Genomic DNA, 23126 nt, shown 5'->3' with positions numbered 1-23126 from the left:
AGAGTTGAAAGATAGGTACGTGAACATTTGTGTCCTTCACCTAGATTTATCAGTTTTAACATTTTGCTGTATTTACATTTGCTGCAGATATGACAGTTCTTGAAATACTTCAGTGTGCCTCTAAGAATAAGGACCTTCTCTAACACATCTATAATACCATTATAAAGCCTGACCAGGTGGTGGTGCAGTGGATAGAGCGTTGGACTGGGATGCGGAAGACCCAGGTTCGAGACCCCGAGGTCACCGGCTTGAGCGCGGGCTCATCTGGTTTGAGCAAAGCTCGCCAGCTTGGACCCAAGGTCGCTGGCTCCAGCAAGGGGTTACTCGGTCTGCTGAAGGCCTGCAGTCAAGGCACATATGAGAAAGCAATCAATGAACAACTAAGGTCTCGCAACGAAAAACTGATGATTGATGCTTCTCATCTCTCTCTGTTCCTGTCTGTCCCTTTCTATGACTCTCTCTCTGTCTCTGTTAAAAAAAAAAAATACCATTATAAATCAAAGAAAGTTTATAATCATTCCATAATTTAATTTGCTACTGGGTTTATATTTAAATTTTCCTGATTTTTCCTAAAGTACTTTACATCTCTTCCCTCCCCTTGCCATTCTGGATCTAGTCAAGGTCCATGCATTGCATGGATCCTTTCTTAATATGATAAAATATACCTGAGTCAAAGAAGTACTGATCAAGGCACATATGACAAGCAATGGAACTCAAGTGAAGCAACTAGGAGTTGATACTGTTGTTGTTTTTTACAGGGAAAGAGAGAGAGTCAGAGAGAGGGACAGATAGGGACAGAGAGGAACGGAGAGAGATGAGAAGCATCAATCATCATTTTTTTTTCGTTTTTTTTTTTTTTTTTTTTTTTTTAATATATGATCTTTTTTTTTTTTTTTTTTTAATTTATTCATTTTAGAGAGGAGAGTGAGAGACACAGAGAGAGAGGAGAGACAGAGCGAGAGAAGGGGGGAGGAGCTGGAAGCATCAACTCCCATATGTGCCTTGACCAGGCAAGCCCAGGGTTTTGAACCGGCGACCTCAGCATTTCCAGGTCGATGCTTTATCCACTGCGCCACCACAGGTCAGGCCCATTTTTTTTTCGTTTTGACACCTTAGTTCATTGATTACTTTCTCATATGTGCCTTGACTGTGGGCCTTCAGCAGACCGAGTAACCAGCGACCTTGGGTCCAAGCTGGTGAGCTTTTTTCTCAAGCCAGATGAGCCCGCGCTCAAGCTGGCAACCTCGAGGTCTGGAACCTGGGTCCTCCGCATCCCAGTCCGACACTCTATCTACTGCACCACCACCTGGTCAGGCGAGTTGATACTTCTTGCTCCCCATCCTTCTCACTCCTCTCTCCAAAATCAATAAATAAAATCTTTTCTTTTTAAAGTGCCCAGCCTAACTTGTGGTGGCACAGTGGATAAAGCTTCGAACTGAAATGCTGAGGTCAACAGTTTAAAACCCTGGGCTTGCCTGGTCAAGGCACATACGGCAAGCAACTACCAGTTGATGCTCCCTGCTCCTCCCCCACCCTCACTGTCTCTCCTCTCCCTGAAATGAATAAGTTAAATCTTTTTTAAAAAGTGCCCATAGCATTGCCATCCCCACAGTTGTCAATGTGGAGGTACCAGATACATAATAGTAGAGTCTTAGAAAGTCCAGGAGAGCTGGTCAGACTGATTGGAAGAGTGAGTTAGAGTACCTTGGAGTATGGGAAAGTTCACTGATGGACTGCATGTGGTGTAAAATGTATAGAAATATTTTTATTTACTTATTTTTTCTTGTGGGAGAGACAGAGTCAGAGAGAGAGACAGATAGGGACAGAGAGACAGGAAGGAAGAGAAATGAGAAACATCAGTTCTTCATTGTGTTTCCTTAGTTGTTCATTGATTGATTTCTCATATGTGCCTTGACTGGGGGCTACAGCAGACCAAGTGACCCCTTGCTCGAGCCAGCGACCTTGGGCTCAAGCTGGTGAGCCTTACTCAAACCCGATGAGCTTGCACTCAAGCTGGCGACCTCAGGGTCTCGAACCTGGGTCCTCCACATCCCAGTCCAACGCTGTATCCACTGCACCCCCTCCCCCCGGTCAGGCTAAAATGTCTAGGAATAAACGCGATATACATGTGCCAGCTCTATTGTGGGGTTTTTTTTGGGGGGTGGGGGGGGTCCTGCAAGACTTCCGAAGAGACTCAAAGGATGGGACTTGATAGAGACAGGCCCACTTTGCCTATTGCAGTGGATCCTCTTTGTCAACCTAGATATTTAGCATATTCCCAATAGAAATACCAATAGGGCTTATTGGGGGGAATTACACAAACTGATTCTAAAGTCCATATTTAAAACAAACAATGGTAGAAAAGAAAGGTAATGTGTCTGACCAGGCGGTGGCACAGTGGGTAGAGTATCAGCCTGGTACACTGAGGACCCAGGTTTGAAACCCCAAGGTTGCTAGCTTGAGTGTAGGCTCATCCGGCTTGATCGTGGGATCATAGACATGACCCTATGGTCGCTGGCTTGAACCCAAACGTTGCTGGCTTGAGCAAGGGGTTGCTGGCTTGGCTGGAGCACCCCTGGGTCAAGGCATATATGAGAAAGCAATCAATGTACAACTAAGGTGCCACAACTCTGAGTTGATGTGTTAGTGCTTCTCATCTCTCTCCCTTCCTCTCTCCCTTTCTCTCTGTCTCTCTCTCTTTAAAAAAATAAAAAAGATAATGAAAGGAGACTGCCTGTCTTATCTATATTGATATATATTGCAAAATCAAAAGATTTTTTTTTTCAGGGACAGAGAGACAGTCAGAGAGAGGGATAGACAGGGACAGACAGGCAAGAATGGAGAGAGATGAGAAGCATCAATCATCAGTTCTTCGTTGCAACATCTTAGTTGTTCATTGATTGCTTTCTCATATGTGCCTTGACCATAGGCCTTCAGCAGACCGAGTAACCCCTTGCTTGAGCCAGCGACCTTGGGTCCAAACTGGTGAGCTTTTTGCTCAAGCCAGATGAGCCCACGCTCAAGCTGGCGACCTTGGGAACTTGAACCTGGGTCTTCCGCATCCCAGCCCGATGCTCTATCCACTGCGCTACCGCCTGGTCAGGCAAAATCAAAAGATTTGAGGTAGCAAAAGGAAATTCACCTTATCCCCAAAAAAGTTTGCTTCAAACTGACAAGACAGAGTCTAGTAGAAAATGGGCAAAGAATATGGCCTATTCAGAAAATGGCTCTTAAACATTTGATGAGGCCCTGGCCGGTTGGCTCAGCGATAGAGTGTCGGCCTAGTGTGCGGAGGACCCGGGTTCGATTCCCGGCCAGGGCACACAGGAGAAGCGCCCATTTGCTTCTCCACCCCTCCGCCGTGCTTTCCTCTCTGTCTCTCTCTGCCCCTCCCGCAGCCAAGGCTCCATTGGAGCAAAGATGGCCCGGGCGCTGGGGATGGCTCTGTGGCCTCTGCCTCAGGCGCTAGAGTGGCTCTGGTCGCAACATGACGACGCCCAGGATGGGCAGAGCATCGCCCCCTGGTGGGCAGAGCATCGCCCCTGGTGGGCGTGCCGGGTGGATCCCGGTCAGGCGCATGCGGGAGTCTGTCTGACTGTCTCTCCCTGTTTCCAGCTTCAGAAAAAAAAAATGGAAAAAAAACAACAACAACCATTTGATGAGATTATCTGTCTCATTGGTTATAAGGTTTCTCCCTTATCAGGTTGATAGCATGTACACAGTACTATCAAAGTGTAAATGTATATGAAGCCTTTGTCCCAGCAATTGCTTTTATAGGAGTTAATCCTTGTAGTCACATAAGCAAAATGTTGAGATGGGCCCTCCACTGGGTGAAGAAACAGGAGATTAGAGATAACCCAGGTGCATCCCAGCAGGAGTGTGTTAATCAACTATGATAGCCTTTATAGGGAGAGGGGCAGTAGTATGTATACCAATGAGGATTCATTTCCTAGGTGTATTAAAACACGCCTGGCCTATGGTAGCACAGTGGATAGAGTGTTGACCTGGAATGCTGAGGTTGCGAGTTCAAAACACTGGGCTTGCCTGGTCAAGGCACATGCAGTGAGCATTCAATGAAGAACTAAAGTGAGCCCTGGCCGGTTGGCTCAGTGGTAGAGCGTCGGCCTGGCATGCAGGAGTCCCGGGTTCAATTCCCAGCCAGGGCACACAGGAGAAGCACCCATCTGCTTTTCCACCCCTCCCGCTCTCCTTCCTCTCTGTCTCTCTCTTCCCCTCCCGCAGCCAAGGCTCCATTGGAGCAAAGTTGGCCCGGGCACTGAGGATGGCTCTGTGGACTCTGCCTCAGGCACTAGAATGGCTCTGGTTGCAACAAAGTGGCGCCCCAGATGGGCAGAGCATCGCCCCCTGGTGGGCATGACGGGTGGATCCCGGTTGGGCGCATGCAGGAGTCTGTCTGACTTCCTCCCCGTTTCCAACTTCAGAAAAATAAAAATAAAAATAAATAAATAAAAAAATTTAAAAAAAAGAACTAAAATGAAGCAACTATGAGTTGATGCTTCTCATTCCACCCCCTCCCCCCATAAAATTAATAAATAAAATTTTAAAAATTAAAACAGTACAGATTTGTGCTGCCTAGGGAGGGGAACTGATGGCTGAGAGCAGAGACAGGAGAGAGGTTTTCACCCTTTTATATATGTTAAGTCTCGTTCTGTATGTGTATTAACCTCCTTGAAAAATAAAGTACAAAAATAGCTACTCTGTCATCTCTGTGTTGCTGTCATATGTTAGCCCTGATTCCTCCCTGGACCACCAGCCTCTTCCCTCTGAACACCTGATTAACTCTCCGTGGGGATGCCTCATGGGCATATCACACTGGTTGTGCCACAGTGGGATTCCCACTGCCCTCTCTGACCCTGTTCCTTTCAAGTCCCCATCTTTCCAGCTGGCTGCACCATGTCCCCAGCCAAGAGCTTGATTCTTCCTGGGCTCTGCTAGATTCAGTCTGTCAGCATGTTCTCTGCAATCCCCTCCAGGGTAGTTTCAACTATAGTTCTCTAGCCATGTGGCCCTTGCCAGGCTTGGAGAAACATTCCCACCTCTCCTCTAGCTCCTCCACTCTGGCTGACAGCACCCAAATTTGAAGAGTTAGTCAGCTCATGCCAAGCTCCTGCATAAAATTTCCTGACAGTGTGGCATTATGCTTGGATTTCCAGACTCTCTCCTGCCCTGGGGGTAGTAGGACCTGGCCCCATGTCTTGCCTCCAGCTCACTTCCTGTTTGCCCTGGCTGCCTTGTGTGCCAAGCTTGGACTGGGACACAAATTGTTCTTGTCTGAGCTAGGACTTGGGTGTTCATCTCTACCTAGAACACTGTCCCCTGGTTGGTGAGGTGCTGCCAAGTCTCATCCCTGCCCCTCATTGCTTTCCAGACCCACTCTGCTCTCCCAGCAAGCTCTCCTCAGACACCTTGCTGAGCACTCCCACAATTTGAAATACCTTGTTTCTCTGTTGTTTGTCATCCTCTCTCGCATTAAACTCTGCATATATTAGGAATCTTGGACATTATTTTGCTGTTGCTTCTCTTCTGCTCCTTGAATGGTACTTGGCATTTACTAGGTGCTCCATAAGTATGTGCTGAATGGAATGACTTATTGTTTCCCATTCATTCATTCTTTTGTAACATGCTCTGAGCTGCTGCTGTGATCCAGGGCATACTAGTAGATGCAGAAGAAAGCAAGCCAGACATGGTCTCTGTCCCCAGGAGGCTCATATGTTACTTTCTGGAGCTCATGAAATAGGAGACAGGGCAATTTCTAGGATGGTTGCCCAAACTTGGTCAGGAGCTTGTGGGTACCTTTTGTGGGATGACTCAGTGCTCAGATTGAGCCAGTGTCTTGTTGCACATTAATGCTCCTTGTTTCTGGTACTCATGCTCTTTGCACCCTGGGCAGGGATCCTAATTAGTATAACTGCATTGTCTTGTGTTTTCACTTTGCAGAGGAATGTTTGCTGGAGGATTGAAGGAAATGGAGCAGGAAGAGGTCCTAATCCATGGTGTGTCCTACAATGCCATGTGTCAAATTCTGCATTTCATATACACTTCTGAGCTGGAGCTCAGCCTAAGCAATGTCCAGGAGACGCTGGTTGCCGCCTGTCAGCTTCAGGTGAGGCTCACCTCTTTGACAAGGCAGACCGATGCCTGGGTGTGGTTTCTCTGGGTGCCTGCCAGGCAGTGGTATGTGGGTAGATCAGGCAGGTGAGGACATGAGGCAGAAAGGGAGACTTTTTTTTTTTTTTTGGTATTTTTCTGAAGCTGGAAACGGGGAGAGACAGTCAGACAGACTCCCGCATGCGCCCGACCGGGATCCACCCGGCACTCCCACTAGGGGCGACGCTCTGCCCACTAGGGGGCAATGCTCTGCCCCTCTGGAGCATCGCTCTGCCGTGACCAGAGCCACTCTGGCGTCTGGGGCAGAGGCCAAGGAGCCATCCCCAGCGCCCAGGCCATCTGTGCTCCAGTGGAGCCTCGGCTGCGGGAGGGGAGGAGAGAGACAGAGAGGAAGGGGAGAGGGGGGAGAAGCAAATGGGCGCTTCTCCTATGTGCCCTGGCCGGGAATCAAACCCGGGTCCCCCGCACGCCAGGCCGACGCTGTACCACTGAGCCAACCGGCCAGGGCCAAGGGAGACTCTTAAGTTGAGTGGAGGCTCCTGGGTAGCACTTGGCTCGGCCAGCACTAAGCACTGAAGTGGAGCTGCTCTGAAGGTCTCAGACCCAGGTTCCTCCTCTGCTTTTGCCCTCTGCTTTTATGCTGGTTCCTTCCCCACTTCCTGGGTCTCCCTGCCACTTGAGAAGGTCCTGCATGCAAACACATGGCCAAAGCTAAGCCTGTGACATCCTGTGAATGCTGGCATCTGGCAAAGCTGAGCTCCTCCACTGTTGCTGCTTAGGCCCTTTCTGCCCCATCTTTTCCACTTGGTCTCATTGATCTCTGAGACTGCTTTCTGATTTGTTATTGAACTTTAAATACTTACTTTCCTACAGAATTCGGAAAGTTTCCTGAGGCTTGGACAGTGTGACTTATATTTTAGAACAGTACCAACATTTGGGCAGTGTTGGTACAGTTACACAGGCTGGGCCTGCACATGCCTTTCCTCTTAAGAGTTGTCCATCTGACAGCCTGTTTGGGCTTGAGAGATATCTCTTTTCACATTTCTTTCTTTTTTTTTTTTTTTAACATATATATTTTTTTAATTAATTTATTTATTTTATTTATTCATTTTTAGAGAGGAGAGGGAGAGACAGAGAGAGAGAGAGAGAGAGGAGACAGAGAGAGAGAAGGGGGGGAGGAGCTGGAAGCATCAACTCCCATATGTGCCTTGACCAGGCAAGCCCAGGGTTTCGAACCGGCGACCTCAGCATTTCCAGGTCGATGCTTTATCCACTGCGCCACCACAGGTCAGGCTCACATTTCTTTTTTATTTTTTTTATTTTAGAGTGAGAGAGGGAGGGAGAGAAAGAGAGAGAGACATTGATTTGTTCCACTTATTTATATGTTCATTGGTTGATTTTTTTTTTTTGTATTTTTGTATTTTTTTGAAGTTGGAAATGGGGAGGCAGTCAGACAGACTCCTGCATGCGCCCGACCAGGATCCACCCGGCATGCCCACCAGGGGGTGATGCTCTCCCCATCCGGGGTGTCGCTTTGTTATGACCAGAGCCATTCTAGCACCTGAGGCAGAGGCCATGGAGCCATCCGCAGCGCCCGGGCCAACTTTGCTCCAATGGAGCCTTGGCTGCGGGAGGGGAAGAGAGAGACAGAGAGGAAGGAGAGGGGGAGGGGTGGAGAAGCAGATGGGCGCTTCTCCTGTGTGCCCTGGCTGGGAATTGAACCTGGGACTCCTGCATGCCAGGCTGATGCTCTACCACTGAGCCAACCGGCCAGGGCAATTTTTTATTTTTTTAACAGAGTCAGAGAGAGGGACAGATAGGGACAGACAGACAGGAAGGGAGAGAGATGAGAGGCATCAATTCTTCATTGTGACATCTTAGTTGTTCATTGATTGCTTTCTTATATGTGCCTTAACTTGGGGGGCTATAGTAGAGTGAGTGACCCCTTGCTCAAGCCAGCAACCTTGGGCTCAAGCCAGCAACCTTTAGGCTCAAGCCAGTGACCTTGGGGTCATGTCTACGATCCCACGCTCAAGCTGGCAACCCCATGCTCAAGCTGGCAATCCCATGCTCAAGCTGGTGAACCCACACTCAAAATGGATGTGTCTATGCTCAAGCCAGTGACCTCAGGCTTTCGAACCTGGGTTCTCTGTGTACCAGTCCAACAGTCTATCCACTGCACCACCGCCTGGTTAGGCTCATTGGTTGATTCTTTTTTCTTTTTTTTTATAAATAAATTTTTATTTTAATGGGGTGACATCAATAAATCAGGGTACATATATTCAAAGAAAACATTTCCAGGTTATCTTGTCATTCGGTTCTGCTGCATACCCATCACCAAAAGAGAGATCGTCCTCCGTCACCCTCTATCCAGTTTTTTTTTTTACCCTCCCCTCCCCTTCCCCTTCTCCCTCCTTCCCTCCCCCCACCCCCCGTAACCACCACACTCCTGTCCATGTCTCTTAGTCTCGCTTTTATGTCCCACCAATGTATGGAATCCTGCAGTTCTTGTTTTTTTCTGATTCGCTTATTTCACTCCTCATAATATTATCAAGATTCCACCATTCTGCTGTAAGTGATCCGATGTCATCATTTCTTCTAGCTGAATAGTATACCATGGTGTATATGTGTCCCATCTTCTTTATCCAGTCTTCTATTTTTTTTTTTTACAGTGATTAAAAGCCTTTAAGCAAACTCTTGGCCAATACAGCAAGAATCCATAAAAGAGTAGTGTCCTTAACATGTTCACCAAGTCCAAGTTGGCCCCATCACCATGCCAAATCCCTGAGAAATATAACCCAACCACAGTTCAGTCTGTTAGGAGTTGTCACAGGGAGCAGGAGTCCAGGAAAAGTCCGCACAGGAAAGTCCGCATGGCACTGGAATTGTTGTCACCATTCTATACTTTGCAGCTCATGTCCAAGTCCCAATGACAGCTGCTTCTAGCTGGTAATGATTCAGGTAGACTGGAAAAGCCATTTGCAGCATGCGTGGATATGGAGCTTCTGTTCTCCTCTGCCTGGAGAGTTGAAACCAGGTTGCTTTTCCCTGGAGCTCTGCGACTGTGGCATGGTAAAGAGAACCTTGGGATACACTAAGCTGGGTGGCAAAGGTAAATTCATAATACAAGTTGGCAAAAGGGGGAAGGAGAGCTCTACATTAGGATTAGGTCCCAGCCTGAAATATGAGTGGGGCATTGAGGTAGGAGGGATAAAGGAAACACTATATACTAAGCAAAGCAGCAGAAAATGGGACTATCAACACCCACAAAGAGATCTTTGAGGGAAGAATAAAAAACCTGACTATTCAGGCAAAACATAGTTAAGTGGCCCTTGTGCAAATGAGATCAGTTTACCTGCTTCTTGGAAGAAATACCCTAGGCTCGTCCACAGTGTCATAGATGGGGCCGACGGCCCTGGGCACCTTCAGCCTTCAGTGGCAAACCCCAGCTTTCTGGGCAAGGTTAGGTCATAGGTGGCTAGACCAGGGCTGGAAGAGACTGAACCCTCTCTTAGAGGAGCGAGAGGGAAGCCTACCTTCCAGTGTCCCTGTTTCCTCACAGCAGAGGCATGTAAGCCTGGCAGGCTTTAGCTCAATGACCTTCCCTTCCACTATTGAAGCAGGACCCAGATGGCATCCTATGAGACCCCTTTGGGGCGTTGGAGCCTTTAAGGGTGTATCCTAAAAGCTGGTAGTTCCCCTGATCTCTATTGGGCTTTTTCTGCCTCTAGGTATCTTAAAAGCCATGCTCAGAAGATCTCACTGAGGGGTTTGAGGATCCCCATCCGCCTATATAAATCTTTTCCATATATCTGGAGCTATTTGGAAAAAGACAAAACAGTGTTATTAGCTGGATCTAAAAAAGAAGATAGTAGTTTGCAGGCGAAAAAGATTTGGTGTCTCCTGTTCATCAGCCTTCAAAAGAAATGTAATTTTTTTTTTTTAAGTAAAAAGCATGATATGGTAGACCCGTAGGAGTCATTGGCCTGGTGTGCAGGATTCCCAGGTTCGATTCCTGGCCAGAGAACACAGGAGAAGCGCCCATCTACCTCTCCACCCCTCCCCCTCTCCCTCCCCTCCCTCCTCTCCGTCTCTCACTTCCCCTCCCACAGCCAAGGCTCTACCGGAACAAAGCCACCCCGGGCACTAAGGATGGCCCCATGGCCTCTGCCCCAGTTGCTAGAATGGCTCTGGTTGTAACAGAGCTACACCCCAGACATTGGTTGATTCTTGTATGTGCCCTGATTGGGGATTGAACCCACAACCTTGTATGGGGACGATGCTCTAACCACCTGAGCTACTTAGCCAGGGTAATCTTCTCACATTTTTTGAAGGTGAAGTGAAATGCTACACTGAATTCATTATCCTGACCTTTTCTCAGAGCACATTTGGAACAGTCAGGAAAAACTCAAGTCAGAGGAAAACCAACCTGTTTAGGGCATCTGGAGTCCCCACCTTGCACTCTCTGTGCCATTACCCTCAGAGTAGTGGTTGGAAAGTGCTCAACTCCTGGCTATACATCATGGGTAGGTGGAGTTGGGCAAGCATGGCCTTTAGGACAGAAGAATTTCCCCACCTTGTATTCAGAGATCTCTTCTGTCCTCACATCCTGGTCATTGTTGCTTCAGGAAATCATCTAGTTCTTGTGACCCTGAGTACCATATTCAGCTCTCCACCCAGGATTCCCTGTCAGCATTTGTCCCTCCTCACTGCATGCTCCTTTCCCTACTTCCCTGGTATATGTCCCGTGACCATTCTGCCAGAGCCACCATGTTTCCTTGACCCCTTGCATCTTCATTCCCTGTGTCCAAGTTTGGATAAGTCATCCTTGTAAATATTACCTATAGCTATCTCTTCTCTGTTTCCATGTCTTCATCTTTGTCCTGGTCTCCACCTCTCCATTCATACCTCCCAGCTGGTCTCTGCCTTCTCTTCTCCAAATCCATCATCATGCACATCAGTACCAAACCGTCTTCTAAAACACCACTTTCCCTCTATCACCCATTAGCTCAGAGACCTGCCATCTCCCCAGGTCACTTACAGCAGAGGTTTGGCCAGTACTGCTTATCACCTCCAAGCCCATTCTGGGGGGACAGCACAGGAGAATGAGCCCCCATTTCACCTTGAGCAGCCCAGCTTTGTTTGTTTCATTTTTAATACATTGGATTTCTATGCAGTGATATTTTTAAAACAAGTTTTATGTGGAATAACAGTTCCAAGTCCATGGGCTCACCACATCATGTTGGTTCATATAGTCACTAGCTGTTGGCGGCTTACTCTCTCCCTGCCCTCACACCATGTGCTGTGCCCTGTGCTAGACTCTTGATGGTGTCCTTGGGGACCTGGGTCTGAATCCCAACAAGATCACCCCCATTAAGTCACCCCCAGCAAACAAGTTTCCTCTTCTGAGCCTCTCATGGGGCTCCTGCCTGGGGTGGGCCTGAGGTGTTTCCTCTGTGAGATTCAACCTGGCAGAGGGCCTGCTGCTCTGACACAAGGATGGGAAGCAGAGGGCCTTGTATAGGCCCACCCTACACAAGGTTCTTGTGTAGGAGGCTTCAGTTCTTTGGGAGCTGCTTCTCCAGGCCCACTGAAGGCAGTTTGCTCTCACCTTCTACCCAGAACCTGGTCCTCAACATCCTGCCCACAACAAATCAGAAGTGGTATTTTAGGAAGAGGCAAAGCAGAAGTGCTGGCTCAGAGAGAAAATGGATGGCTGAGTGAAGACTTTGGGACCTAACAAAGCACTCTGGGGACATTCCATGTGGGGTAATATGTGTCTGGCACTATACAGGCTTCCACTCAGCCCTTAACATATCACTTGCAGATACTGGGTGTCTTGGATCAGACAAAATAAAATGATGTTAAACATTTATTTTAAACCAGATGCAAGCAGATTTACTCTGTGTGTGCTCAATTTGTTGATGATGCTGGTTAAGTGAGGTATTTCTATTTTTAAATATAAAATATGTATTTCCGATGGCTTTAGGCGACCCCTGTGTTTTGGTCGTTTGACCCCTGCCGGGGTCGCGACCCACAGGTTGAGAACCGCTGCCCTAGATCCCTTCCCTCTGTTTCCTTTGTTCTGTCATGTTTTGATCATCTAGTCACAGGGTGTCCTTTAGTCGTGTGGCCCAATTCTTAGCTCTCACCTAAGTGTTGTCCTCTCTTTTGACCTCTTTTCAACACTGTTGGGAAAGGGAAGGTGCAGGCTACTTGGGAGCCGTCTTGATAATGAGTCAATTAGGCCTCTGCCCAGGCAGGATAGCTTTCAGCTTTTCAAGAACTTTGAGTCAGGTTTCCAGGGTAGGCAGGTTTCCTGAGCCTGAAGCTTTGGCTGAGCCTCTAGTTGTGGGGGTTGTGGCAGGAGAAAGGAGCTGAGTGTCTTAGAGAGCTGGGGGTTGGGATGGGGGTCCTACGTGCATTGCACACCAGGGTCATCTAACATGGTGCCTGTTGTGCAGCTTCCAGCTTCTCTGGAAATCGAGTATGTTTGATCTAAAAGGCAACTGACATATATCAGGGATCCACTCTGTGCCAGGGAGTTCCTATACATGATGTCATTTATAATTATTTCTCTCCATTTTATCCCTATTTTATAGATGAGGAAACTGAGGCTCAGAGAAGTTAAGAGCATTTGACAGATCACTTTATTTTTTTGATTGATTGATTTTAGAGAGACAGAGAGGAAGGGAGATGGTTGGTAGGGGTGGGGAGAGAGAGAGAGAGAAGCATTCATTTGTTGTTCCACTTAGTTATTCATTCACTGGTTGCCCGATATGTGCCCTGACCAGGGATCAAACCTGCAACCTTGTTGTTTTGGGAGACTCTTAACTGACTGAGCTGTGTCCAGGGCCCACAGATCACTTGTGAGCCAGGATTTAAATCCAGTCTATCTGCAGAGAGCACCAGTTGTCTCTAGTGTTAGGGAAAGCACCAGATAAGCCTCTGCTCCAGGAAAGGTTGGGGATTGGTGAATGGGGCCTTTTTTATTTTATTTTTTATCAAGTGAGAGGTGGGGAGGCAGAAACAGACTCCCACATGCACCCCGACTGGGATCTACACAGCAAGCTCTGCCCATCTGGGCCTGCTGCTCCATTGCTTGGTAACCGAGCTATTTTAGCGCTGAGGTGAGACCATGATGTCATCCTCACTGCCCAGGGCCAACTCGAACCAATTGAGCCATGGCTGCGGGAGGGGGGAGGGGGGAGGGGGAAGAAGCAGACAGTCACTTCTCCTGTGTTCCCTGACCAGGAATCGAACCTGGGACTTACACATGCCAGGCCAATGCTTTACCATTGAGTCAACCAGCCAGGGCCAAGTGGGGCCTACTTTAGAGGATGGCCACATAAACCATGCAACTGCTGTCACTGTCTTCTGTGCACAGACAGTTTCCCAGGCTTGAATGGGTCTTGTTTTCTTCACAGATCCCAGAAATCATCCATTTCTGCTGTGATTTCCTCATGTCCTGGGTGGACGAGGAGAACATCCTTGATGTCTACCGGCTGGCAGAACTATTTGACTTGAGCCGTCTGACCAAGCAATTAGACACCTACATTCTCAAAAACTTTGTGGCCTTCTCAAGGACTGATAAGTACCGCCAGCTTCCTCTGGAGAAGGTCTACTCCCTCCTCAGCAGCAATTGCCTGGAGGTCTCCTGTGAGACTGAGGTGTATGAGGGTGCCCTGCTCTACCATTACACCCTGGAGCAGGTACAGGCAGACCAGATCTCACTGCATGAGCCCCCCAAACTCCTTGAGACGGTGCGGTTTCCCCTAATGGAAGCTGAGGTCCTCCAGCGGCTGCATGACAAGCTGGACCCCAGCCCACTGAGGGACACAGTGGCCAATGCTCTTATGTACCACCGGAATGAGAGCCTGCAGCCCAGCCTGCAGGGCCCACAGACGGAGCTACGGTCAGACTTCCAGTGTATTGTAGGTTTTGGGGGCATTCACTCCACACCATCCACTGTCCTCAGCGACCAGGCCAGGTACCTGAACCCCCTGCTGGGAGAGTGGAAGCACTTCACCTCCTCCCTGGCCCCCCGCATGTCCAACCAGGGCATCGCAGTACTCAACAATTTCGTGTACCTGATCGGAGGGGACAACAATGTCCAAGGATTTCGCGCTGAGTCCCGATGCTGGAGGTAAGAAAGGGCGCTGACTGAACCTTTGTCTATGGATGATGCTGTAGGTAGGAGACATGGGCTCAGAGGGATGAGAAGGGAGTGGGTTCTGCATGGGCACATGGCTAAGAACTAAGGCAGTCAGCCTTTTTTATTAATCTTGTGCTTGTTAGAATACACCTTTTTTGTGGAATAAATTCCAGGTTAATTCCTTCTGGCAGTGACATAAAGAAAGGGGTACCTGGAATGCTTTCTTTCACTCTTGTCCCCTTCTCAGAAGCATACTCACCCTGGATCACACCGTGCTGTCCTGTCTGTGAGGGACTGGGTTGTGACTCTACACTTGGCTGAGCACAGGGGAGGGGAGCCTGTAGCAGGAAGGGTGGTTGGACCACAGAAGGAAGAGATGTAGGAGCTGGGAGCACTGGATAGGCAACTGCTTCTTCCTTTTGCCCTCTCTTGAACTTTGACACGTTTTATCCCAGCTTCCCTTTGCCTGTCTGCTTTGCTCTTCTGACCACAAGCCAAAGGTGGAGTATGGCATCCTGTTGCTTCTGCTCCCCTGAGTGTGCGGTCCTCCGCCCAGGGGAGCATGAAAGGCTGACAGGCATCACTGAGCCTCATGCCAGTGCCCAGTCCCACCCTTCCCCTCCACCCTGTCGTTAGCCATGTGTTGGGCACGTGGTCCCTGGAGGAGACAGTTTTCTTTCTGAGAGGGGGTTTTGTGGACTGCAGGAGGCTTTAGCTCTGTCAGTGTATAAGGCTGTGATTTTACAAATCCATCTTCTTGGGCAGAACAAGGGAAGTAAGGCAGATCCCTACCATAGCAACTGTTAGGTTTCCAGAGCCCCTTTCACTGTACTTTGGTTTGATTTCTTGGGATTTGGTGCCTGTGGGAAGTTTCTGCCCTGGACAAGCTGAGAGATGGCACTGCAGAGAAAGAGATTGCCAACTGCTTCTGGTGTCTCTGAGCTAGATGCAGACCAAGTTCATGTCCATGCTTTTTTTTTTTTTTTTGTATCTTTCTGAAGCTGGAAATGGGGAGAGACAGACAGACTCCCACATGCGCCCGACCGGGATCCACCTGGCACGCCCACCAGGGGCGTCGCTCTGCCGCGACCAGAGCCACTCTAGCGCCTGGGGCAGAGGCCAAGGAGCCATCCCCAGCGCCCAGGCCATCCCTGCTCCAATGGAGCCTTGGCTGCAGGAGGGGAAGAGAGAGACAGAGAGGAAGGGGGAGGGGTGGAGAAGCAGATGGGCGCTTCTCCTATGTGCCCTGGCCGGAAATCGAACCCGGGTCCCCCGTACGCCAGGCCGACGCTCTACCGCTGAGCCAACCGGCCAGGGCCCATGTCCATGCTTTTATCTTCTGTGGTGGGGGTAGGGTGGGGACTGGCCTGGCTATGCCTCTCAGAAACAGGGTGACCAGCACTGAGGAAGAGGTGACTATTCTTCAGCCACCTCTGATTTTCTGGCCCCAGGAAGTGATAACCTCTATTAAAGTGGTGAGACCCAAAGCCTGGCAGCATGTGTGGTCAAACAGGAGCACAATGAATTCAAAAGGAGGAAACAATACCTTTAGTCATACCAAACACCGTCCCCAGTGGGCATGGGGAACACCAGTTTCAAACATCCCTCCAGCCAAGCCTTTGAAGTTTTTTTTTAGGGAACTCTGCTTCCAATTGGAGATCGAAGGCCAGATCTCCCTGCTGAGCAACCCACAGACTTGTAAAGCACATCTCCAAAGTATTGTGGTGTCTGGTCCTCAGCACGTGGTAGGGCGGCTGTGTGCCTACAGGGAAGCTGCAGGGTGAGAGGATGCTGTTGGCTCATAATCTGTCCTGTTATATACATTTCACACAAGACTGGTCTAAGATTCCCTTGAACATGTGGTGTGAGAACCAAGCTGGACTCTGGAAAATTCTATTATCAGCCACTGTGATTGATAACCACAGCCTCAAACTCCAGTCAGGAAGTTTGATCACTGCAGCAGGTGGAGTTGTGAGACTTGCCTGGTAGGATCAGGCATCACTGAGGGCCTGGGCTTTAGAGCATCTGGCGAGGTGGTGAGGAGGGCCCTGGGGTCGGACATCTGTACAGAGTATATGTGTCCTTAATTTCCCAGTGGATTCTTAAGTTGCCAGATGGAAGGTGGATCTTTTACTTTTTTTAATACTTTTTATTTATTTTAGTGAGGAGAAAGAGAGCAAGATAGAGAGAAAGAAGTGGGGGGAGAGTAGCAGGAAGCATCAACTCCCATGTGTGCCTTGACCAGGCAAGCTCAGGGTTTTAAACCGGCGACCTGAGCATTCCAGGTCAACGCTTTATCCACTGCGTCACCACAGGTCAGGCGGAAGGTGGATCTTAATTTGAGTGATCTAAGTGTTTGGTTCTCTCCTCTCTCCCCTTCCATACTTTACCAGCCTTAGAACCCATAGACTCTCAAAATATAATAAAACAAGATTTTGCAGTAAATTAGGATTTGCATTTTAAGGAGCTAGGGACTTACCAGGTTACATCTTAAAGCCTTGGTATAGAAACTATATAAAAAAATTAGGTCTTTTGGAGCCAGTTGTATTTGCCTCCAAGATACCTCTGTCTTACTGTCTTTCCTTTTTTTTTTTTTTTTTTTTTTTTTGTATTTTTCCGAAGCTGGAAATGGGGAGAGACAGTCAGAAAGACTCCCGCATGCGCCGACCGGGATGCACCTGGCACGCCCACCAGGGGCGATGCTTTGCCCACCAAGGGGGATGCTCTGCCCCTCTGGGGCGTCGCTCTGTCGAGACCAGAGCCACTCTAGCGCCTGGGGCAGAGGCCAAGGAGCCATCCCCAGCACCCGGGCCATCTTTGCTCCATTGGAGCCTTGGCTGCGGGAGGGGAAGAGACAGACAGAGAGGAAGGGGGGGGTGGAGAAGCAAATGGGCGCTTCTCCTATGTGCCCTGGCCGGGAATCGAACCCGGGTTCCCCGCGCGCCAGGCCGACGCTCTTCCACTGAGCCAACCGGCCAGGGCCTGTCTTTCCTTTTTTTGACTGCATCTTTGTTATCCACCTTTTGTGTTTGCACCTTTTCCATAGCTACAGCTCTGTGGGCTACGGAAACTTAGTGGCTGCATGCCTTACCTGAAAGTAGCCAGTCTCATGTTGCCACATGCCCTGACCCTACTTAAAATAAAAATTTGGTTTTTTGTTAGGTATTCCCTTGACTATTAATCTAGTCATTCATGTCTCAAATGCCACCTTCTCAGGAGACCCTTCTTCAGCTCCATAAGAGAGCTTTGCTCTCCCTGGACCCCACAGCCAGGTGGATCACTCTCCTTACCTGTTATTTTTTGTGGTATCTGCATTACATTGAGCACTTGTTCACTTTGTTGTTTTAAAGTATATTTCAAAAAATATTTTAATTGTAATGGATTTTATTAATAGTCATGGGAATGCTTAAGTCATGGAAAAACTGAAGAAAAGGTCTACTAAATTTAACAAGGAACATATTTGTACCAACTGTAGATTTCACGTCTGAGGTTGCAGTAAGGTGATCTAAAATCTGTCTTAAGCCTGACCTGTGGTGGCACAGTGGATAAAACATCGACCTGGAACACTGAGGTTGCCGGTTCGATACCCTGGGCTTGCCTGGTCAAGGCACATATGGGAGTTGATGCTTACTGCTCCTCCCTCCTTCTCTCTCTCTTCTTTCTCTAAAAGTGAATAAATAAAATCTTTTAAAATAAAATCTGTCTTGGCCCTGGCTGATTGGCTCGGCGGTGGAGCGTCGGCCTGGCGTGCAGGGGACCCGGGTTCGATTCCCGGCCAGGACACATTGGAGAGGCGCCCATTTGCTTCTCCACCCCCCCCTCCTTCCTCTCTGTCTCTCTCTTCCCCTCCCGCAGCCAGGGCTCCATTGGAGCAAGGATGGCCCGGGCACTGGGGATGGCTCCTTGGCCCCTGCCCCAGACGCTAGAGTGGTTCTGGTTGCAACAGAGCGACGCCCCGGAGGGGCAGAACATCGCCCTCTGGTGGGCAGAGCGTCGCCCCTGGTGGGCGTGCCGGGTGGATCCCGGTCGGGCGCATGCGGGAGTCTGTCTGGCTGTCTCTCCCCGTTTCCAGCTTCAGAAAAAAAAAAAATAATAAAATAAAATAAAATAAAATCTGTCTTAAAGTGATTAAAACTGCCCTGGCCTGTATTCAGGTGGTTAGAGCATCCTCCTGATACGTCAAGGTTACAGATTTGATCCCAGGTCAGGAAACATACAAGAATCAACCAATAAATGCATAAATAAGTGGAACAACAAATTGATGTTTCTCTCTCCCTCTCTCCCTTTCTCTCTCTCTTTAAAATCAATAAATTAAAAAAATAGATTAAAACATTATATCCTTATATACTACAATAAAGCTTACTTTTATTAGAAGAATGATACTTGAGGATTTATTCTGACAAAGTGGAAAATTAATCCAATAAAGAGGAAAATGTGGGATATAGGATACAGTGAGGAACTAAGAAATCAGAAACTGTGGTTATCTTTAAATTATTGATGTATGGTGAATACCTATATGTGTATATATGTGTGTGTGTTTCCTTAAATCGGAAACCACAAATCCAAGTGAACTCTGTCTAGGAAGCTGTGAGGGCAGGAGACCAGAGAAGGAGGTAAGCAGAAGCATCTGGAGGGTCTTGTCTCACTTGTGGAGGATGCTGATTTGTGCTTGACTCAGAATAGGGAAGAAGAGGATGTGAAATCTGTCACCCCATTGATTGCCAGGTTTGATTTGACTGATCTGGCTGGCTAGTGGGTTTCCCCTTCCTCCTTCACTGCTCTCTGTACATTTGTCCCAGAGCTGTGAGCTTGGCTGAAAGGAGAAAATTTTTAAAAAAGAAAAGAAATAGGGAAAAATAGACGTGTACACGAATGGGTGTCGTGCACAGGGAAGACGGTAGAAGGTATCATCCAGCCAGTTGCCAGGGCCTCTGAGTGGTGCACTCTTGGACTATCCTGGCTGCCTGTTCCCAGCCCAACCTTCACCTGGCTGTGCCCCTGGTCATTCATGTCTCAAATATCCCCTTCTCAGGAGACCCTTCTTCAGCTCCATAAGAGAGCTTTGCTCTCCCCAGACCCCACAGCCAGGTGGATCACTCTCTCTGTTATTTACCTGTTATTTTTTGTGGTATCTGCATTACATAGAGCACTTGTTCACTTTGTTGTCTTCAGCTTGTTTCCCATTCCACAGTGGAAAGCAGGGCCCTTGTCTTGAGTTTGCCTCTGGATCCCCAGCACTGAGCACTGTGCCTGATCCATGTTGGATGGCCAATACCTGTTTGCACAGTAAAGGAATGATTTCACTGCTGGTAATCTCACTTCAAGTGCTACGCTGGGGTCTGGGAATACAGACATACACCTGGGTCCTTTTTTTTTTTTTGTATTTTTCTGAAGTTGGAAACAGGGAGGCAGTCAGACTCCCGTATGCGCCCAACCGGGATCCACCCGGCATGCCCACCAGGGGGCGATGCTCTGCCCATCTGGGGCATTGCTCTGTTGCAACCAGAGCCATTCTAGCGCCTGAGGCAGAAGCCATAGAGTCATCTTCAGCGCCCGGGCCAACTTTGCTCCAATGGAGCCTTGGCTGCGGGAGGGGAAGAGAGAGAGAGGAAGGAGAGGGGGAGGGGTGGAGAAGCAGATGGACGCTTCTTCTATGTGCCCTGGCTGGGAATCGAACTCAGGACTCCTGCACGCCAGGTCGATGCTCTACCACTGAGCCAACCAGCCAGGGCCACCTGAGTCCTTTATAAACTCTCATCAGGTTGACAAGGATCCTTTTTATGTGTGTTGTCTCGTTATGATCCTTCATGATAGCTTTTCTAGGCAGATGACATCACCCCATTGGACAGGTGTAGAAACTGAATGGGTGCCAAGAGTAAAACTGATGTCTGGATGAAACCAGCTACAGAGGCAGAGCTGGGATTCAGGCCTGCGTCTCTGTGTGACCAAGGTGCATGTTCTGTCTCTCCCATTGTCTCTGACCTCCTGAGGCAGCTTGTTTCCTGCAATTCCTGGCTGGCAGGGAGGGAATGTCCTGGCTGGGGAGAATCAGCTACAGAACGTGTCTGGCTTGTGCTTTGGAGCAAAGGGTACATCTGATCTCTTCACTGACAAGCATATGACACAGGCCAAAGAAAACTATTCACTCTCTTCTGAACCACTTGAAGTTCAACTTACCCTTTTGGAGTCGGCCTTCCAGTGGAGAAACAAAAATACTTATCTGAAAGAGGCTATATCTATGCTTTGTCTTTTGAGCAAGGAGGCTCTAACAGGCGTCCCCAAACTACGGCCCATGGGCCGCAATGCGGCCCCCGAGGCCATTTATCCAGCCCCCACTGCACTTCTGGAAGGGGCACCTCTTTCATTGGTGGTCAGTGAGAGGACCACTGTATTTGGCAGCCCTCCAATGGTCTGAGGGACAGTGAATTGGCCCCCTGTGTAAAAAGTTTGGAGACCCCTGCCTAGAAGCAGGAGCTCAAATGCAGGTGCCTGGGTAGATGAATGCCCAGGAAAAAGAGCCATATGCCGGTCAGGGAAAGAGTGGGCTTTGGGCCTCAGGCTTACGGGGCCCTGGCCCCTTGAAGCTCTGTGACCATCTGCATTCACCCAAACATCACACCTACTTTGATGCCCCAAATGGCCTGGGGCATGGAAAGAAGGGGTAGTACCCTTGGAAGTGGAGCAAGCCTGGGCCAGGCTGTGAATGCTAGAAAGGTGGGTGTGGACTTGGGCTGTAAATGGCCTGGGCTGCAGTGATAGGATTTTGGAGTGTGAGCAGTAGCTTTGCTGGTGAGGATGGGATCAGTGTACAGAGAGAGCAGGTGGTTTCATTTAGGACAGGCAAGTAGCCAGCTAGAGATGGTGAGGAGGCCATTGCAGTTTAGGTCCAAATTGCAGGAGAAAGCACGGGTTATAGTTGGTTGTTCTGGAGTGGCTGATATCACCTGGGTTGAGAATTTGAATCCCTTTGAAGGCAGAAGAGGGGGTGGGGCAGGCTCTGCAGTAGTGCATGATAAGCTGCTGCTTGGGAACTAGACTTTTTTCAAAGATTGATGGGGAAGCAAGGAGAGGGCAAGGCTGAGACATGGGGACAGTTTCATCTCCAGTGAAAGGGATGTGAAAGTGGCTGCCACGTCAAGAGAGCAAGCTATAGTAACAGTGGGTTGGGCTGAGCAGTAGCTCAGTGGAGGTTGGCTTTTTCCACCTCATGTCCACTCTCCTTGTTGGCCCAGCAGTGCTCCTTTAGCCCAGGCTGACTCCTCCAGCTTCATGGGAGTGCCTGGAATCCCAGAGGGAACCCCATTCTCATGGTACCCACAATCCAGTGTGGGAGAAGATACGCCAACTTTTTAGAGAGGGCGACCTTGGGCAGTGGAGAGGACACCCCAGCTGGGGAGGTTGGGAAAGCATGAGGTACTCAAAGGGATGAAGGACAGGGATGTGCTGAAGGTGAGTGTGTGTGGGCACTTCATAGGGCAGACTCAAGCAGACCATGCATGAGGGACTTTTGGTGTTGGCTAGAGGCTGGAAGACTATTGTGCCCATCCATAATTAATGGCCATTCTGATTTTTTTTAAATTTATTGATTTTAGAGAGAGGGGGAGTGGAATGCATCAGTTCATAGGAGTTGCTTCTCATATGTGCCTTGACTGAGCAAGCCCTGGGATTTGAACTGACGACCTCAGCATTCCAGGTCAACGCTTTATCACTGTACCACCACAGGTCAGACGATGGCCATTCTGAGTGAATGTGGGCAGAGCTGTGAGGACCATGAGATTAGACTGGTGAGATAGTGGTAGCTGTAAGAACACCCTTGGGCAACCTGGGATGAATAGTAAAGTGGCTAGAAACTATGTGAGAGGCTACACCTAGAAGGGTCCAGCTTTGTGGGCAGAAACCCAGGAGGCTTCTGACCATACCTCCCATCTGTGTAGCAGCAGCCTGCTGCCACAGATGTGAGTGGGTGTGTGCTTGTGTGTGGAGGCAGCCAAGGGAGGATTCAGGGGACATGGGCGGAACAGGAGGTGCTGTCCTGCCTGTCAGTGATGTGCTGTCCTCATGTTCCCTCAAAAGGTATGACCCGCGGCACAACCGCTGGTTCCAGATCCAGTCCCTGCAGCAGGAGCACGCCGACTTGTGTGTGTGTGTCGTGGGTGGGTACATCTACGCAGTGGCAGGCCGTGACTACCACAATGACCTGAATACTGTGGAGCGCTACGACCCTGCCACCAACTCCTGGACCTACGTGGCCCCACTCAAGAGGGAGGTAAAGAAGCCCCACCAAAAGGGACCTTTTCCCATCCGCTTTCCTTTCTGGGGTGTATAGAGTAAGTTGAAGGCCAAGCCAGGGAATCAGGCCCACTGAGCGGAGTCCACATCCCTTCAAAGACCCTGCACTGGAAGCAGGTTGGGGGACCCGGAGGTTCTGCCAGCTACCTAAGGAGAGCCTTATCAAATGTCCAGGCCTCATTCCCCCAAATTTCACCCCCTTTTTGGTCTTGCCACGTTGGCCCCAGGAAGCTGCTTTAACCCTGAGGTTCAAGTGGAGACGGAAAACTTCCTCTCATCTATCCATTAGCACAGCTGAGATGGGCTAGGATGTATCCAAAGAGTTAAAAGAGAGAGATGAAGGCTCAGAAGCCTCACACTTCCCCCTCAATAAGCCCCCTGGAGAGAGCAGGGCCTTTAAAATGCCAAAAACATTTGAAAATTTGTATTTTTTTTTTTTTTTCATTTTTCTGAAGCTGGAAACAGGGAGAGACAGTCAGACAGACTCCCGCATGCGCCCGACCGGGATCCACCCGGCACGCCCACCAGGGGCGACGCTCTGCCCACCAGGGGG

General features: G+C 49.2%; 2 protein-coding genes across 4 annotated transcripts in view; one reads left to right on the top strand and one right to left on the bottom strand.

Annotated features, from left to right (window-relative positions):
• ZNF74 (zinc finger protein 74) overlaps positions 1–23126 on the bottom strand; it is a 182051-nt gene that overhangs the window by 101095 nt on the left and 57830 nt on the right. The window lies entirely within an intron of this gene.
• Positions 1–23126, top strand: part of KLHL22 (kelch like family member 22) — a 54351-nt gene that overhangs the window by 19590 nt on the left and 11635 nt on the right. For all 3 annotated transcript variants that reach the window (XM_066259898.1, XM_066259899.1, XM_066259897.1), the window contains exons 3-5: positions 5959–6124; positions 13557–14275; positions 22358–22550. In XM_066259898.1, coding sequence (XP_066115995.1) covers positions 5959–6124; positions 13557–14275; positions 22358–22550 — 1078 coding nt within the window. The remainder of the gene's footprint in view (positions 1–5958; positions 6125–13556; positions 14276–22357; positions 22551–23126) is intronic.

Source organism: Saccopteryx bilineata, chromosome 2, assembly GCF_036850765.1.
Source record: "Saccopteryx bilineata isolate mSacBil1 chromosome 2, mSacBil1_pri_phased_curated, whole genome shotgun sequence".
NCBI lineage: Eukaryota > Metazoa > Chordata > Mammalia > Chiroptera > Emballonuridae > Saccopteryx > Saccopteryx bilineata.
This window is presented reverse-complemented; position numbering and strand designations above follow the sequence as displayed.